At 41.7% G+C, this 19052-nt stretch overlaps 1 protein-coding gene across 4 annotated transcripts in view; it reads left to right on the top strand.

Moving 5' to 3' along the window:
* Positions 1-19052, top strand: part of LOC141128571 (uncharacterized) — a 154881-nt gene that overhangs the window by 103053 nt on the left and 32776 nt on the right. For 3 of the 4 annotated variants that reach the window (XM_073615931.1, XM_073615930.1, XM_073615933.1), the window contains 2 exons: positions 11544-11596; positions 11686-12111. In XM_073615931.1, coding sequence (XP_073472032.1) covers positions 11544-11596; positions 11686-12111 — 479 coding nt within the window. The remainder of the gene's footprint in view (positions 1-11543; positions 11597-11685; positions 12112-19052) is intronic. The other variant, XM_073615932.1, reaches the window with a different exon arrangement.

Raw genomic sequence — 19052 nt, 5'->3', positions numbered from 1 at the left:
TCCCATCACACAGCACACAGGAACAGAGCTGAGGCTGTCAATCAGTTGGAGATCACTCTCCTGTCATAAGTAATGCATGCTGATAGCAGAGGAACAAAGCAGCAGACAGAAATGATACTTAGTGCTTTTAAATAAGACAAGTACACGCTCCAGAGGGATGTGCTTTGTTCATTTTTCATGTCTGAGGTTAACAACCGCTTTAATGGGAGAAAAACAAGGTGCGCCAAAAAAGTGCAGCAGAAGATGCAACGAATGGTATATTTAATTAAAATCAGCCAAATGGCTACTCACATTAATATAAAGATCAATAGGCATATAACTGTATAATACTGTGGGTCACTCAGTGGGTCCCGGTGGATGGTTATATGCCTATTGATCTTTATATTAACCGGTTCCCGACTGGCGCACGCCGATGTATGTCGGCAGAATGGCACGGCTGGGCAAATAGACTTACAGGTATGTCCATTTGAATTCCCTGCCGTGCTATTGCGTGTGCGCCGGCCGGGAGCTCAGTGAGTCGGGTCACGCGGACTCGATCGCTGCGGGGATACCCGCGATCGCCTCACCTAGAGGACGAACAGGGAGATGCTGATGTAAACAGTGTCACTGATCACAGCTCCCTGTCAGCTGTAGTTTGCTTTAGGGTTTAATGCTACTTTAATGTTATACCAACGATTTACACAAACTGATTTTTTTTTTTTTTTCCTCTGTAGCATTGATGTGGGAATAAAACTCCCCTTGTGTAAAAAGCAAATATAAATGAGTTTTATCCATTTAGCTACCCTGCATAAAAATGGCACTTATGTGATACTTTAAAGGGCAGACTCTGTTGATTACCGGTAATTATTGGGTAAATAAATAGGGGATAGTGAATTACATAAATTTCGCCTTCGAAAATATTACAGAAAAAATGCATTGTTCTCTATCTTTTCATTATTTATTTGCAATAAAAACCCGGGAAATAAAAATGTATGTGTCTATGTATGCTATCAAACTAAAGCTCTTACTTTCCCTAAAAAGTTATATTTTAGGTAATGATGCATTGGGGTTGACTACAAACATATCATCAGGGGATTGCGTGTATAAATAGTGGCTTTTGTTAAAGCTGCGTTCTGCCGACCGCACGATAAAATTAAGTCGTCAGCTACGCATACTGTAGCTGCTGACTTTTAAATATGGGACACTTGCCTGTCCTGAAATCCAGCGATGTCGGCACCCCAGCCAATGTTTCCATCGGCTCTCGGGTGCTGCCGCCACCATTCGCAGTAAGGGAACCCGGCAGTGAAGCCTTGCGGCTTCACACCCGGTTCTCTACTACGCATGGCCTGGCAGCGGGGGAAGGAGGAGGAGGGGGGCGACAGACCTCGCCGCGGCGAAGTCTGACAGAATTGGGGCTAGATTACCTGTCTAAAACAAGTACCCCCCCCAAAAGGTGTCAAATGTGGCACTGGGGGGGGGGGGGAGACAGATAAGCGGAGCTTACACTTTTAAATGGAACAACGCTTTAGTGATGGAAGTAAGATAAATGGTCTTGTAGTTACATAGTTACATGGTAGGTGAGGTTGAAAAAAGACACAAGTCCATCAAGTCCAACCTATGTGTGTGATTATATGTCAATATTACATTGTATATCCCTGTATGTTGTGGTCGTTCAGTTGCTTACCTAATAGTTGATAAGCACCTGAACGACCACAACATACAGGGATATACAATGTAAATTTGACATATAATCACACACATAGGTTGGAATTGATGGACTTGACAGAATAGGAGCTCCATGACCAGCTGATTTGTTTATATCCCTGAGAGGGAACCTGCTTTTTCTGACCTTCTGGTGAAACGGGTACCTGTTAACGTTTCTTTACTCATTTATATTTGTACACATTACTGTCTGAAAGACACTGACTGCATAATCAAATATTTGTGTTCCCTGACTGGGAATAGTGAACAATACACAATAAAGAAATATACGTGTTCCCTATATGGGATTAATGAACAATAAAGATAAAGTCCACACACTCAAAAAAAAAAAAAAAAAAAATGAATAAAATGCACAAAAATAATCCTCAGAGTCTTCTGCACAAAAACGCACAACACACCACCAGTGCATAAACATTGAAAATGCAAGTGCTCTCCTCCACCTCAATAACCTAGCCGCTCACCTCACGTTCTGACCCGTTTCACCAGAAGGTCAGAAAAAGCAGCTTCCCTCTCAGGGATATAAACGAATCGGCTGGTCATGGAGCTCCTTTTCCGTCTGTGCTGCCTCCGGCTGATTAGATGGATACCAGCCAGTACAAATTCCCTCAATGGGGTCCGGTGCACATAGGAACAGGAAAGGCAAAATCTAGTGCTCTCTATATCAAAACGGTTTATTTCCTCATAAACGAATTAAAACATTACTCACAAACTGCGACTTCTAGGGGGAAGAAGTCACAGTGGCAACGTCATCCCGTGAGCATCTTGTTGTTTCTATGCATCCTGAGCCTGCACTGTTCAAGTGCTGCGTTAATAATGTTTTCATGTTTCTATGAGAAAAATAAACCGTTTTGATATACAGAGAGCACTAGATTTTGCCTTTTCTGTTCCTATGTGCACCGGACCCCATTGAGGGAATTTGCACTGGCTGGTATCCATCTAATCAGCCGGAGGCAGCACGGACAGAATAGGAGCTCCATGACCAGCTGATTTGTTTATATCCCTGAGAGGGAACCTGCTTTTTCTGACATTCTGGTGAAACGGATTAGAACGTGAGGTGAGTGGCTAGGTTATTGAGGTGGAGGAGAGCACTTGCATTTTCAACGTTTATGCACTGGTGGTGTGTTGTGCGTTTTTGTGCAGAAGACTCTGATTATTATTTTTGTGCATTTGGACTCTTATTTTTATTCAATAATTTTATTTTTTTGAGTGTGTGGATTTTATCTTTATTGTCTATTGTTCATTATTCCCATATAGGGAACATGTATATTTCATTATTGTGTATTGTTCACTATTCCCAGTCGGGGAACACGAATATTTGATTGTGCAGTCAGTATCTTGCTTTATTGCAAGTTAATCATCTATTCTCTTTAAGGATATATTGGTAGTTATTTAGGAAGCGCAACACTGTTTTGTTATGTATATTCTATATGTGAAGTGAACGCACTTTCTGTGTGTGCAGCAGCCAGGTGGGGGCGGGTTATTTTTAAATTTTTGGTTTGTGGTGGGATTTTGTCACATCACCTACTAACACATATCACTACATAGTGATTAAGGTTATTATCCTTTGCACATTTTCTGTGTGTGCAGCAGCCAGGTGGTGGTGGGGGGGATTATTTTTTTTTGTTTTTTGTGGGATCTTGTTATATCATCTGCTACTCATATCACTACCTAGTAATTAAGGTTATTAATATTTGCGCTGATATAAATTTGTTTTATTACCGTCTGAAAGCCATGGCTTCCTCCATAGATAGTCGAGGAGTGAGTGTAGCCACTCAGGAACAAGGCAGTGTGTTAGATATGAAGTAAAAATAAAGGATAAAAATACTGAAAAAACAAATGCAGCCTCCCTATCAAAGGCCTAGTCACCTGCAATATATTTCATTTTTGTATCTTAATTGTACAGTACAGGTCACAGGACTTGGCTGCATATAACTCATGGTCTGTCATGCATGTAACTCCTGGTATATCATATTAGGTAATTTGACACTGTAAGTCCAGTTTTTTTGCTAGTGTCCTTATGTGATGGACCTGTTCTTCATCAAAGAAATATTTTTCCTTTTTAAAAAATTGGACTTTTATACACTGACCAGATCCTTTACCCTCGGGTTGTGTACCCTGGGGATTGTATCTAGACCCAACTATGTAGGGCCGGCCCGTGATGTTTGCTTTGGGCATGGGATCCTGCATTAGACACTAACCTTGACACATGTAGCAACATGTGTAGTTGGCTACAGGGTGCTATACAGGTCCAGGGCCGTGGGCCATTTCTGTGTCTTACCAGACCCTGAAGACCCCTTTGGGGGTATGCTTACCATGACCGGCAAAGTCTGGACACTTACCAGGCCCAGCATCCTGGATAAGTTAAGACAGGGTTTGCCTGTATATGGGCATGGGTTTCTAGTTTTTAATATCTGCTGTGCGTAGCACACTATGGTTTTATTGGCAGAGGGATTAGGTGATATTCATTTTATTGTGGTACCCCCTGCCATTTTGCTTTTAATGTTTCTTGGTGCGAGCAATTTGAAATAGTTTTTTTTCTTTTATCTCCTCCTAGCTAGACTTAGCCTCGAGTATGAGGTAAGTGCCTCACACATCCTGGATGATGCCTTCCCACCTGCCTTTTGCATGGAAACTGCACACAGCACATTTGATACACTCCTGCTACTATCTTCTACAGAGAAGTAGTAACAGAATTGTCTATGGTTATATTGGCTCCTATATCTGGACATGCAAAACACCATCTGCTTTCTGTGGGTACACCACTGGAGATCCCCAGGCACAAGGGAGCTGGGATGAAAGGGCCAAATAGCTGCTCAGGGTGACAGCTGTAAGCTTGTTCCTGAGAAATTATTATAACACTGCTCCCATTATCTGACCCTGGCTCCCTCTCAGGCAAGCATCATGCAGCCTGTCGGACAAAAACAGCTTTCTCTACCACATTAAGGATGTGATGGGAGTATGTGGAGGATGTGATGGAGGAAGGTATTGAAAATGCTGATTTTGTAGTGCAGGCTGCAGAGTATTTCCCTTTCCCTGCATTTTATGAGGTACAGGCTGCAGCTTCAATCCAAATGCTTTGTACTGTACTGCTTTGTACTGTGGACACAATAATTGACGTGATGCCCACTAGACTATGCCTAGCAGCACCTAACTCTCCACAGCCTAAACCAGCCCCTATGGGCACTAGAAAACTGGCTTTTTCAATACACGCATAGATTGCGCAATTTGAGGACTAGCCCAATCCTGAAAGGGTATTCACTCCTCCTAAGCGTTTCACTCAAATGAAAAATGAAATGACATGGTACATAGTCAGACTTCTGACGGATGAGCCTTGGCCTCTTCCAAACAGACCAGACCTACTGGCTCAAGGTCCCCTATTCTATCCCGCTTCTCAGTCTCTGGCTTTAACGACATGGCTCTTGGACCTCAGGTCCTAAAGGATAGTGGTATTTCTAAATTATTTTCACCTTACCCAGAGCAAGAAAATCCTATTCCCACAAGATTTACCTTTACACATGGAAGGCTTACTTTGCCTGGTGCGAGTACAGAAAGTTGAGTCCAGGGGAGTACTTGATCAATCATATTTTGGCTTTTCTTCAGTCTGGTCCCAAGTACCCTTAATGGACAGGTTTCTGTTTTATCCTGTTTACTGTATTCCAGAAAACTGTTGCCTCTCAATCGCAATCAAGAGTTTTCTTCAGAGAGTTGCTCATACAGTTCTGTGTCACATTGGGATCTTAACCTGGTGCTCCATGTACTCCCTTTGAACCATTAGAGATATTCCATTGGAAAACCTTACACGTAATGTTGCCTTCTTGGTCGCTCCCTTTTTGTTTTGCACAAGGGCGAAGTAGTTCTGTCCTTCCCCAAAACAGGACAAGAAAATTGCCCTTCATTGCCTGGATGTGGTCAAGGTTTAGCTAAAAGCTACACTACAGCCTCTATGCGCAAGACTGTGTCTGCCTTTGTCCTGTATGTGAGCCCTCATAGGGGGCATTATGCATCTGTTCCACCATTGCTAAATGGGTCGGGCAACTCCTTTCCAGGGCATATGCCCTTAAAGTGCTATTAAAGGCATTTTTTTCTAATCACAAACAAGTTGTACTTTACCTGCTCTCTGCAATGGTTTTGCACAGTGCAGCCCCGATCCTCCTCTTCTTGGTTCTCCCGCTGGCGCTCCTTGCTCCTCCTTTTCTGAGTGTGTGCTCGCTCCCGAGCCCCGCTCTGTGTGTCTCAAAGATGCACAGAATGGGGCACGACCCTGCTTCTTCATCACTGGCTGTGATTGACAGCAGTTGGAGCCATCGGCTCCTGCTACTATCCCTCAGCCAATGAGAAGTCAGAGACCTGGGAAAGCAGCTGTTCTTTTGCACACCACTGGATCGCAATCGGGCTTGGGTATATATTGAGGGGGAGGGGGGGGTTGCTGCATGCTGAAGGTGTTTTACCTTTATGCATAAGCATGAAGGTAAGAAAAACCTTCACCCTTCAGAACCACTTGTTCACCTTTTAAAAAAATAATAAATGCACATATTTTTGCAGGTAAAAAAAATGTACAATTGGGGTTATATGGCGTGCTCTGTGGGTGGCCCTAGAATGCTGTTTTTCTTTTCTTTTTTTTTTTTTTGCCAGTGTCCATTTAACCCATGTTTATAGTCCTGTGTCCTGTCCTGTATTCAAAGATAAGAAATTTACAAGTAAATCAACATTTATATTTTCGCATTTCGATATGCTTTAATGAAATGACAACATCATTGGCCTGCTTGTTATTTGCGGCATAGTGTTGCCATTAGAGCACACACTGGAAAATGATTCAAAATATAGGATATTTGACAGCTAAATTGAAGCTAAAAAACAGTAATTGGTTCAGGATGTTTTGGTCATTATGCTTAAGAAGTGTAAACCAATGCTAAATGTTTTGGCAATGAGTGGAAAAATTATATAAACCAACGTAGACCAGGTTAAGACTCCACTGGTTTTAACCTAAAATTGGGTGGACAGGGTAATATTACGCAGTGTTGATTTACTAAAACTAGTGCAAAAAAGAATCTGGTGCAACTGTATATAATAACCAATCCGCTACTAACTTCAGCTTGTTTAATTAACAATAAGGCTGGGTTCACACTGGTACGACAAACGCTCCAACATTGGGAGCTCATGTCGCATGACGTGTGAAAAGCAATGTTTCCCTATGAGAGCCAACTTAACTGGTCTGACTTTGAAAATGCTCTCTGCACTACTTTGGTCTGACTTCGATCCGACTTCAGCCCATTGAATATCACTGAAGTCGGATCACCGTCTGCACTGATCTGACTTTGGCATGCGACTTGTGCTCTGATGATCTTTAAGGGGAAGCCCCACGCCAAAAAGAAAAACGGCATGGGTTCCCCCTCCAAGACTATACCAGGCCCTTCGGTCTGGTATGGATTTTAAGGGGAACCCCCCCACAATCCAAACCAGGTCCTTATCCGAGCACACAGCCCTGCAGGTCAGGAAAAAGGATGGGGATGAGCAAGCGCCCACCCCCACCCCAAAGCACCTTCTCCCCATGTTGATGGGGACATGGGCCTCTTCCCGACAACCCTGGCCATTGGTTGTCGGGGTCTGCGAGCAGGGGGCTTATTGGATTCTGGAAGCCCCCTTTAACAAGGGGGCCCCCAGATCCCAGCCCCCCCACCCTATGTGAATGAGTATGGGGTACATTGTACCCCTACCCATTCTCCTAAAAAAAAAAAAAAAAGTGTCAAAAATAAAACGCAGTACACAGGTTTTTAAAGTAATTTATTAAGGCAGCTCCAGCGTCTCTTAAGATTTCTTCTCTCCTCTTCGGCTCTTCTACCTCCGCTGATGTCTTCTCCCCTCTCCGGTTCTTCTCCGCTGATGTCTTCTAGCCCTCTCCGGTTCTTGTCCCTCTGTCTTCTGCCTCTGCTGGGTCTCTTCTGTGCTGTCTTCTCCCTCTTTTCTTCCTCCGATGTTGATTCAACGCTCTAATGCTGGGTGTGCGGTGTGCCACTACTTAAATTGGCATGGGGTGGGGTCACCGGGTGATGTCAGCCGCAGGCCCCTCCTCTTAAGACGACACCGTCTGGGACATGATGGGGCGGTGGTATCATAATGGGACGGGCCTGCAGATGACATCACCCTGTGACTCCGCCCCCATGTCAATATAAGTAGTGGCGCACCCAGCTTTACATAGTAGGCAAGGTTGAAAAAAGACACAAGTCCATCAAGTCCAACCTATGTGTGTGCTTTTATGTCAGTATTGCGTTGTATATCACTGTATGTTGTGGTCGTTCAGGTGCTTATCTAATAGTTTTTTGAAATTATCGATGCTTCTCACTGAAACCACTGCCTGTGGAAGAGAATTCCACATCCTTACCGCTTTTACAGTTAAGAACCCTCTACGCAGTTTAAGGTTAAACCACTTTTTTTTCTCCAGGTGCGGCTGGACCAGAGTCTTGTAGAGTGAAAGAATTATTGTTTTATTGCTGAAGTTAATCCCCTTTTTAATGCATGCCATTATTCTGTTTGCTTTGCTTGCAGCAGCTTGGCATTGCATGCCATTGCTGAGCCTGTCATCTACTAGGACCCCCAGGTCCTTTCCCATCCTAGATTCCCCCAGAGGTTCTCCCCCCAGTGAATAGACTACATTCATATTTTTGCTACCCAAATGCATTATTTTACATTTTTATACTTTAAACCTCATTTGCCATGTAGTTGCCCACCCCATTAGTTTTTTCAGATCTTCTTGCAAGGTTTCCACATCCTGCGGAGAAGTTATTGCCCTGCTTAGCCTTACAGACCTTACTTTGTACAGTAAACATTTATGGGGAACTGTATCAAATGCTTTTGCAAAATCCAGAAACACCATGTCTACGGGCCTTCCTTTATCTAGATGGCAGCTCACCTCCTCATAGAATGTTAATAGATTGGTTTGGCAAGAATGATTCTTCATGAATCCATGCTGATTACTGCTAATGTTATCGTTGTCATTTCTAAAATCTTGTATATAGTCCCTTATCATCCCCTCCAAGAGCTTGCATACTATTGATGTTAGGCTAACTGGTCTGTAATTTCCAGGGATGTAGCACCTTTTTTAAATATTGGTGCTACATTGGCTTTTCTCCAATAAGCTGGTACCATTCCAGTCAGTAGAATGTTTGTAAAAATTAGGAACAATGGTCTGGCAATTACTTGACTGAGTTCCTTATGCACCCTCGGGTGCAAGCCATCTGGTCCCGGTAACTTATTAATGTTACGCTTTTCAAGTCTATTTCTAATTCTGTCCTCTGTTAGCAATGAGGGTGCTTCCTGTGACATGTCATGAGAATAAACATTGCCGTTTTGGTTACTGAAGCCCCCCCCCCCCCCCCCCGATTCCCTCGTGAAGACTGAGGAAAAATAATAAATTGAATACCTTCGCCATCTCTCCATCCTTAGTAACCAGATTCCCTTCATCATTCTTTATGGGGCCAATATGATCTGACTTCCCTTTCTTACTACTTATGTACTTAAATTTTATTTGCTCTCCTCTGCTATGTGCCTTTTGTGTTCTATCTTAGCCGCCCTGATTGCACCCTTACATTTCTTGTTGCATTCTTTGTAAAATTGGAATTCTGATGATGATCCCTCAGCCTTGTATTTTTTGAAGGCCTTCTCCTTCACTTTTATGTGCATTTTTACATTGGAGTTTAGCTACCCAGGACTTTTATTGGCTCTTTTAAATTTATTTCCCATTGGGATGCACTGGCTAATGCACTTATTTATAATGCTCTTACAGCATACCCATTATTTCCTCCCTGTACTTTGTTCCTAAGATTTTATCCCATTTAGAACCTTCTAGCAAGGATCGTAGTTTAGGGAAGTTGGCTTTTTTGAAATTCAGTGTCTTTGTATTCCCCTTATATTTCCTATTTGTGTGATTTTATACTGAAACTAATTGACCTGTGATCGCTGTTTCCTAAGTTGCCCTGTATTTCCACATCCGTGATCAGGTCTGTATTGTTGCTAATCAGTAGGTCTTTGTTTCTAGTTGGTGCATTTACCATCTGACCCATGAAATTATCCTGCAAGAAATTTAGGAAATGGTGAGCTTTAGCTGAGTGCACGGTTCCTTCCGCCCAGTCTATGTCTGGATAATTAAAATCCCCCATTATAATGATCCTTGCCGCTAATCCAAATTGTGATAGGAGGTCCGCCTCCTCCCTCTGGTTAGGGGGCCTATAGCATACTCCCAGTATTACTTTCCCTTTAGTTTCCTCCCTTTGGAGCTCTACCCATAAGGATTCCACCTCCTCCCTTAGTGATGTCGTCTCTCACATTCACTTGTCCATCATTCTTGATATACAGGCATACCCCTCCCACTTTTTTAACCTCTCTGTCCCTGCGATATAGAGAATACCCTTGAATGGTTGCCAGCCAATCATGAGAGCTGTTGAACCAAGTCTCTGAAATTCCTACAAAATCTCTGGACACCCCCCCCCCCCCCCCCCCCCCCCCGTCGCCTAGTTTAAAAGCCCCTCTAACTGTCGGCCATCTTCACTCCCAGCCAATCTGCACCTTCCCCATTTAGGTGCAGTCCGTCTCTGCTGAAGAGCTGGTAACCGACTGAGAAGTCGGCCCAGTTCTCCAGGAACCCAAGCCCCTCCTTTCTATACCAGCTCCTCAGCCACTTGTTTACTTCCCTAATCTCCCTCTGCCTTTCTGGTGTGACTCGAAGTACCAGTAGTATTTCTGAGAATACTACCTTGGAGGTCCTTTTCCCCAATTTAGCTCCTGAGTCCCTACAATCATTTTTTAGGACACTCCATCTTACTCTGACTTTGTCATTGGTGCCAACGTGCACCATGGCAGCCAGGTCTTCCCCAGCCCCTCCCAGTAATCTGTCCACCAGATCCGTGATGTGCCGGATCTAAACAGGAGAATGCATTGACTCAACATCGGAGGAAGAACAGAGGGAGAAGACAGCGGACAGAGGGAGAAGAACCAGAGAGGGCTGGAAGACATCAGCAGAGAAGAAGCGGAGAAGAATTCTGAAGAGATGCTGGAGCTGCCTTATTAAATTACTTTAAAAAACTGTGTACTGCGTTTTATTTTTGACACTTTTTTGAGGTGAATGGGTAGGGGTACAATGTACCCCATAGTCATTCACATAGGGTGGGGGGCTGGTATCTGGGGGCCCCCTTGTTCCAGATTCCGATAAGCCCGCAGACCCTGACAACCAATGGCCAGGGTTGTCGGGAAGTGGCCCTTGTCCCTATCAACATGGGGGCAAGTTGCTTTGGGGTGGGGGGGTGCAGGGCCCTCCCTGCCCCAAAGCACCCACCCCCCCATGTTGAGGGCATGTGGCCTGGTATGGCTCAGTAGGGGGAGGGACCGCTTGCTCGTCCCTACTCCCTTTCCTGACCTGCCGGGCTGCGTGCTCGGATAAGGGTCTGGTATGGATTTTGGCTGGGACCCCACGCCGTTATTTCGGCATGGGGGGTTCCCCTTAAAATCCATGCCAGACCAAAGGTTGTTTCTTTTTTGTTTTTTTTATTTGGCGTGGGGTTTCCCCTAAAGATTTATACCATATACAAAGTGCCTGGTATTGTCATTGTCGGGATTAAAGTCAGATCCCTGTTCATTAAAGTCGGACTTCAAGTCGCAGTACAAAGTCGGATCCATAGTCGTATGACTGTTGTGTCGTACCAGTGTGAACCAGGCCTTAAACCTGGAAGCTGATTGGTTACTATGCACAGCTGCACCCGATTCTGTGTTCACCAATTTTAGTACATTTAGCAGAGCTAATGGATATGCTAGAAACCTCAGTTTCTGATTTCTTTCTTTTCGTTTTTTTTCAGTGGTCCATAATCAAGGGCAGAGTGTTATAACTTTAGTAGGTGGCAGTTCTCCGGTGAGATTTCTCTTTATCTTTCAGTTTGTTTTGCAAGACAGTAAACTTTAATTGCTGTGATATATTATAGTTTCTTTGATTTAAAACAGAATCCCAGTGAAACTAGGACTGTGCCTTCACAGGATAAGAATCTTGCACAGGAGACTGCAAAGCCTGCACAGGAAGATGCAAAGGCTGTACCAGATGACGCAATACCTGAAGAAAATGATAAGCCTACTCATGATGAAACAAAGCCTGTACAGAATGGTGAAAAGGCTACAAAAGATGGAGCAAAACCTGCACAAGTCAGTGCAGAGCTTTCAAAAGAGTATATGAGTCTTTTTAGCGAGAATAAGAAGCCTTCAGAAGAAGGTATAAAGCCCTTAGATAAGGGGATAAATCCTGACAAAGAAGATGTGAAAGTAGAACATGAAGATACAGAAATTAATAAACAAAGTGAAGAACCAGTATGTGACACTAAACCAAGCACAACAGAGATGACAACACAACCTAAGTGCTTGAAAGATACCAAAGAGGTAATGTAAAACAGAAATCCATTTAAATATTTGCATACAAAAAAGAATATTTGCGTACACACACTTCAATTACGTTTTCTTTATTTACCCATTTATCAAGAGTAAGGATAAATATATATATATTTTTTAAATCAGGTAACTATAAAATATGCCTAAAGTGTTTTATAAACCCAGGATCCTGCATCTACTCACTATATCTGGTTTAAGTAAATATAAACTGCCACATACCTTTTTCTCATCAGCAGTTAGAGCAGTCTTGTGACTTCTATCAGTGTTTGGTTAAAGCCTGTTTGAGGAGTTTTCATTCTCCCCTGATTGTCCTATGAGGCTGCAGAACACCTGCCCTCTGTCTGGACAGTGCTGATTGGCCCTGTGCTGATCACATGCATTCTCCCAAGAAATAAAAAAAAAACTCTATAGCAATACACACTAGAGCTGCATGATTCTGGCTAAAATGAGAATCATGATTTTTTTGCTTAGAAGATAGATCACGATTCTCACGGCATAACATCATCTTTCACATTAAAACAAAAAAAAATTGGGCTAACTTTACGGTTTAGTTTTTTTTTTTTTTTTTTTATTAATTGAAGTGTATTTTTTCCCAAAAAATTGTGTTTGAAAGACTGCTGGGCAAATACAGTGTGACCTAAAATATTGCAGCAATTGATATTTTATTCCCTAGGGTCTCTGCTAAAATATATATAATGTTTGGGGGTTCCAAGTAATTTTCTAGCAAAAAATATTGATTTTAACTTAAGACTGCCTGGATTTTTTCTTTACACAGAAGTTTATCCCTTTGATCTAAGAAGGAAGAGTTAGTTACAATTTTTCATGTTAACATCCAGCAGTCGGCCAAGTTTTTTTTCTTTTGACAGCCGAGTGAGCAGATAAGTCTCTCCACTTGTTATATGAAAGAATCTGCAAACTCTGCAATAGAGATCGTCAGGGGGGTTGAATCGAGATCACGATTTTTTAACGATTAATTATGCAGCTCTAATATACACCAAGCTGAGCATGTGCAGATTGTCCCTAAGGCTCTGTTCGATCAGCAGATAGATTGGGGACTGTGAAAGAAGTAGAGGATCAGAGAAAACGGGATCAAACAGCCCTTTTACACAACGCAGAGGATTAAACCCTTAGGTTTCACAGTGAGTATAACAAGCATGCTTTACTGCATTAAACAAGTAACAAGGCGCAATATGCAGATACCTTACAATATAGTACCTAATAGTCCAGGAATGTGGGTGTACAGATGTGTACACTGGTAATATAAAACCGCAGTCTCAGTCAGGGCAGCCACCAGGAAACCAAAAGCGAGTTCCAATAGCTAAAAAAAGACAAGGAATAGGGGCGCCTCTGAGAAATTATCATAAACACTTAAAATAAAATATCCACTCACATGAAAGTAGGAGAAGGCATGTACAGGAGCGTGGTGAAGGCTGGAAGGCTGAAAAACACAGGGCTGCAGGTAGAAACTGTATCAGTGTAGCTGGAGCACAATCCAATCCAGGCAAGCAGGGGTGCAGATGACTGAGCACATACACACATAGGTGAAATGCAATGTCCCTGGAGGATGGTAGCAGTAGTCCAGTGGAAAAGGAAGGAATCAGTCCAATAATAGCATGAATATCTGTGGAAAGGAGGAAAGAGACGTCTGGCTGGATGGCAGGGCTGCGCTGTATCTCCAGCGATCGTACTGTCCCTGTGTGGTGAGGGAAGAGACACGGCCGTGTATGTAAGATGGAAACGAGGCTTGGAAAGCAGACACAGGCCGGCGCCGAGCCGTGATGTCATCAACATGCTGAAATTGCTAGCTATAGATAGATGGAATAGCCGCATTCCTTTATCAAGCATGGATACACAATACATGGAGGGGTTTAATATAGGCGGACCGAGGGGCGGAACCAAAAACATGAATGGAGACACAGGCTAATGAAGAGGGGAAGGGGAGGAACTAAGGAAGACAGGAAATGGGGCAGAAAATGGGACAGAAAACTGTGAAAACAGGAAATGGGGCAGAAAACAGGAAATGGGGCAAAAAATGGGACAGAAAACTGTGAAAACAGGAAATGGGGCAGAAAATGGGACAGAAAACTGTGTGTATAATTTAAAAATGGTAAAGAATAATGAAGAAAATATTTTTTGAAAAATAAATAAATAAAAAATGATGATGAAAGAATGACAAGCTAAAAGTAGATATAAATATATGAATATTGTAAATAATATAAATAAATATGTAAATAATAAAAATAAATATATGGTCAGGGAATAAAAAAAAAAAAAAATAATTAAATAACAGACACTATGTGACGAGAGATATATGATAAATATGGGGAAAAAAAAAAAAAAAGTATGCTAGAAAATAAAAAAACTATAGAAATAAATATACATGTATAAATATAATGGATATAAATGGATGTAAATATAATGGATAGATATAAATGAATATATGATTGGAGAATGTGGAAAAAACAAAAAATTATAAAAAAATATAAAAAAAATAATAAAAAAAAAAAAAAAATATATATATATATATATATATATATATATATATATATATATATATATATATATATATATATATATATATATATATATATATATATAAAAAATCATGTAACGGAAGAGTTATATAATATATGAAATTAAGGATATAAGCTGGATGCCATATTGGAGAAAAAGAGACGGAGTATATGTGCACATATACATACGATTGATAGCGAGAGGGAAAAAAGGGGAGGGAAAGAAGAAGAAGAGAAAGGGGGGGCAAAGGGAAAAGAAGAAAAAGGAGGGAGGGAGGGGGGGTTTTGGAAGGAGGGGGGGGGGGTTGAAGGGAGGCAAGCATATACATGTATATACACATACACAACCATACACAAGAGGCATCACTTCACCTCCTGGGTTACCAATACTTACTGGAACGAACCCGCCACCCCCAATAAAATATATTATATAAAACAGGTGGGAAGATAAAACCTGTGATAAAATGACAGAAATATATATACCTATAAATATAAATATAGACATAAAACATATCCAAAATACAGTATCAGAGTAATCAGTAAAGGAAATGTAAGGCAAGAAAGACTATAGTACTGTGGCTATTTCTATACCTTCATTGAGGCCACCGGGCGAGAGGACGTCAAGGCAATATATCCAAAACGTCTCTCTCGCACACAGTTTTTTAAAATGTTCAGCTTGACTCATAGATTTAGAGATTTGCTCGATAACCCACACTTCGAGACCAACGGTGGATTTTTTGTGATGTTCAGCAAAGTGACGAGGAACACTATGTAGGTCTTTGCCACCCTCAATGAGTCGTCGATGTTGTCCAAACCGTTGCCTCAGAGGGCAGATGGTGCGTCCAACATAGATCAACCCACAAGGGCACTTTAGGCCATATACAACGAACTCAGATGAGCAGTTGTAAAATTGATCCAATAAGTATGTTTTACCTTTAGAAACAAAAGATTTTTATACCATGCTGGACAAATGAGCAAGTTTTACAGCGAATCTTTTTACACTGAAACATGCCCACTAGGGGTATAAGCTGGGTGGGGTTAGTAATGATATGATCTGACGGAAATTTACTCGGAGCAATTTGATTTTTCAAAGATGGGGCCTTCCGGTAAGTAATCCTAGGTATGTTTTTGGGAGAATAGTTTTGAGGAGGGGGTCTTGTTGAAGTATGTTCCAATGTTTTTGCAAAATATTTTCCATTTTTTTATATTGAAAATTAAAAGTAGTCAAAAATCTCATCGAGTGGTCTGACGTGACTTCCCTTGCTTTTTTGGGGGGTTTTCCTTTTGAATAGTAATTACAAGCTTGGTCCACTAACTCTTGGGGATATTCTTTATCAGCAAACTTCTTTTTTAGTAGGAGACTCTGGGTGTCATAGTCAGTATCTCGAGTACAATTTTGTCTAAGGCGGCAAAACTGGCCTCTGGGTATGTTATTGATCCATTTTGGGTAGTGGCAACTCTTATAATGTAAAAAAGAGTTGCCAGCTGTGGGTTTGATGTAATTCTTTGCAATGATACTTTCATCTACATGACTCAATTCGAGGTCCAAAAAGGCCAAGCAATTGGGATCAGAGACCTGTGTGAAAGATAAACCGTAGGGATTGTGGTTGCAGTGGTCTACAAATGAAGTAATAGAATCAATAGGACCATCCCAGATTACAATTAAATCGTCTATGTATCGGCCAAAAAATACAATGTAGGATGAATACGGATTGTTATGTGAGATGTAATGTTCTTCGAAATATCCCATAGCTAAGTTGGCGTATGAGGGAGCGAAGTTGGCTCCCATGGCAGTCCCTTGTATTTGCAGGTAGAATTCGCCATCGAAATTGAAATAATTGTGAGTCAAACAGAAATTGGTAGCCTCCAAGATAAATGCGGCCTGTCTGGGGTTCATAAAGGGATCTTGTGCAAGGTAGAATTCCAAAGCTAATAGGCCAAATTGATGGGGAATGGAGGTATAGAGTGAGGTAACGTCTAATGACAACCATATGTAGGAAGACTCCGACTTATAAGGTGTAAGTAATTCTAGGAGGTGTGTACCGTCTCTGATGTAGGAAGGTAACTGTTGGACAATCGGTTGAAGAAATTGGTCAATATACTGACTGAACCCAGTAGTGACACTGTCCATGGCAGCCACAATGGGTCTGCCAGGAGGAGAGGTAAGGTTTTTATGTACTTTGGGCAAGTAATAAAAATATGGGGTCTGATAGAAACTTTTAGTGAAAAAAGAGGCTTCAGTTTTGTTAATCACTCGCATTCAAGAGCTGACTTGACTATCACGTTAACCTCAATAGTAAAATCTATGGTGGGGTCTTTTTTGAGCTTCCGATATGTAGTCTTATCAGAAAGGAGTCTATTGGCTTCTTTGATGTAGTCCGCTTTGTTAAGCAAAACTATACCTCCCCCTTTGTCCGCAGATTTGATAATGACATCTGACGCATGGATTAAAGAATCTAAGGCCTGAATTTCTGGGGGGAAAGATTGTGTATATGGGGTGGTACACGAGATGAAGACTGGCAAAGTTTAAGAAAGTTGGCATCGACTACTCTATAGAAACTTTCCAGATAAGGCCCCCCTCCCTCCCTCCTTCTTCTTCTTTTCCCTTTGCCCCCCCCTTTCCCTTCCTCCCCCCCCCCCCCCCCTTTCTCTACCTCTTCTTTCCCTCCCCTTTTTTCCCCTCTCGCTATCAATCGTATGTATATGTGCACATATACTCCGTCTCTTTTTCTCCAATATGGCATCCAGCTTATATCCTTAATTTCATATATTATATAACTCTTCCGTTACATGATTTTTTTTATATTTTTTTTTATTTTTATTATTTTTTTTATAATTTTTTGTTTTTTCCACATTCTCCAATCATACATTCATTTATATCTATCCATTATATTTACATCCATTTATATCCATTTATTATATTTATACATGTATATTTATTTCTATAGTTTTTTTATTTTCTAGCATACTTTTTTTTTTTTTTTTTTCTTTTTTTTTTAATTCCCTGACCATATATTTATTTTTATTATTTACATATTTATTTATATTATTTACAATATTCATATATTTATATCTACTTTTAGCTTGTCATTCTTTCATCATCATTTTTTATTTATTTATTTTTCAAAAAATATTTTCTCCATTATTCTTTACCATTTTTAAATTATACACACAGTTTTCTGTCCCATTTTCTGCCCCATTTCCTGTTTTCACAGTTTTCTGTCCCGTTTTCTGCCCCATTTCCTGTTTTCTGCCCCATTTCCTGTTTTCTGCCCCATTTCCTGTCTTCCTTAGTTCCTCCCCTTCCCCTCTTCATTAGCCTGTGTCCCCATTCATGTTTTTGGTTCCGCCCCTCGGTCCGCCTATATTAAACCCCTCCATGTATTGTGTATCCATGCTTGAAAAAGGAATGCGGCTATTCCATCCATCTATAGCTAGCAATTTCAGAAACGTGTCGCATGTTGATGATGTCACGGCTCGGCGCCGGCCTGTGTCTGCTTTCCAAGCCTCGTTTCCATCTTACATACATGGCCGTGTCTCTTCCCTCACCACACAGGGACAGTACGATCGCTGGAGATACAGCGCAGCCCTGCCATCCAGCCAGACGTCTCTTTCCTCCTTTCCAGATATTCATGCTATTATTGGACTGATTCCTTCCTTTTCCACTGGACTACTGCTACCATCCTCCAGGGACATTGCATTTCACCTATGTGTGTATGTGTTCAGTCATCTGCACCCCTGCTTGCCTGGATTGGATTGTGCTCCAGCTACACTGATACACCTTCTACCTGCAGCCCTGTGTTTTTCAGCCTTCCAGCGTTCACCACGCTCCTGTACATGCCTTCTCCTACTTTCATGTGAGTGGATATTTTATTTAAAATAAAGTGTTTATGATAATTTCTCAGAGGCGCCCCTATTCCTTGTCATGCTTTACTGCATATACGGAATGATTTTAGTGTTGTGGATTTAGTAACTCTTTAAAGTGGGATTCCGGCGAGGATATTTTTTTTTTTTTTTAAAGTCAGCAGCTACAAACACTGTAGCTGCTGACTTTAAATAAGTAGACTTACCTGTCCTTCGGCTCTCGGATTACCGGCACCGCCATCCGAAAAAAGGGAAACAGGCAGTGGAGCCTTGCGGCTTCACTGCCAGTTTCCTACTGCGAGCGCTCTGAGTGGCCCCGTGGTTTTCTGGGAACACACACACAGTTCCCAGAAGGCAACAGGGCCGCTCACCGAGGAGCAGGACACGCCGCGGAATAGGAAGAGGCAGATTAGGAAGACTGCCTAGCAACAAGGGTTCAGGTAAGTTTAAAATGTTTTTTTTTTTTCAATTATTTTATGATTTTTCATGCAATTTTTTATTTTAGGGTGGCTCTCTACTTTAAGGCAGAGCTTAACCACCTACCGACCGGCTCCT

This window comes from Aquarana catesbeiana, linkage group LG02 (assembly GCF_042186555.1).
Source record: "Aquarana catesbeiana isolate 2022-GZ linkage group LG02, ASM4218655v1, whole genome shotgun sequence".
Classification (NCBI taxonomy): domain Eukaryota; kingdom Metazoa; phylum Chordata; class Amphibia; order Anura; family Ranidae; genus Aquarana; species Aquarana catesbeiana.
This window is presented reverse-complemented; position numbering and strand designations above follow the sequence as displayed.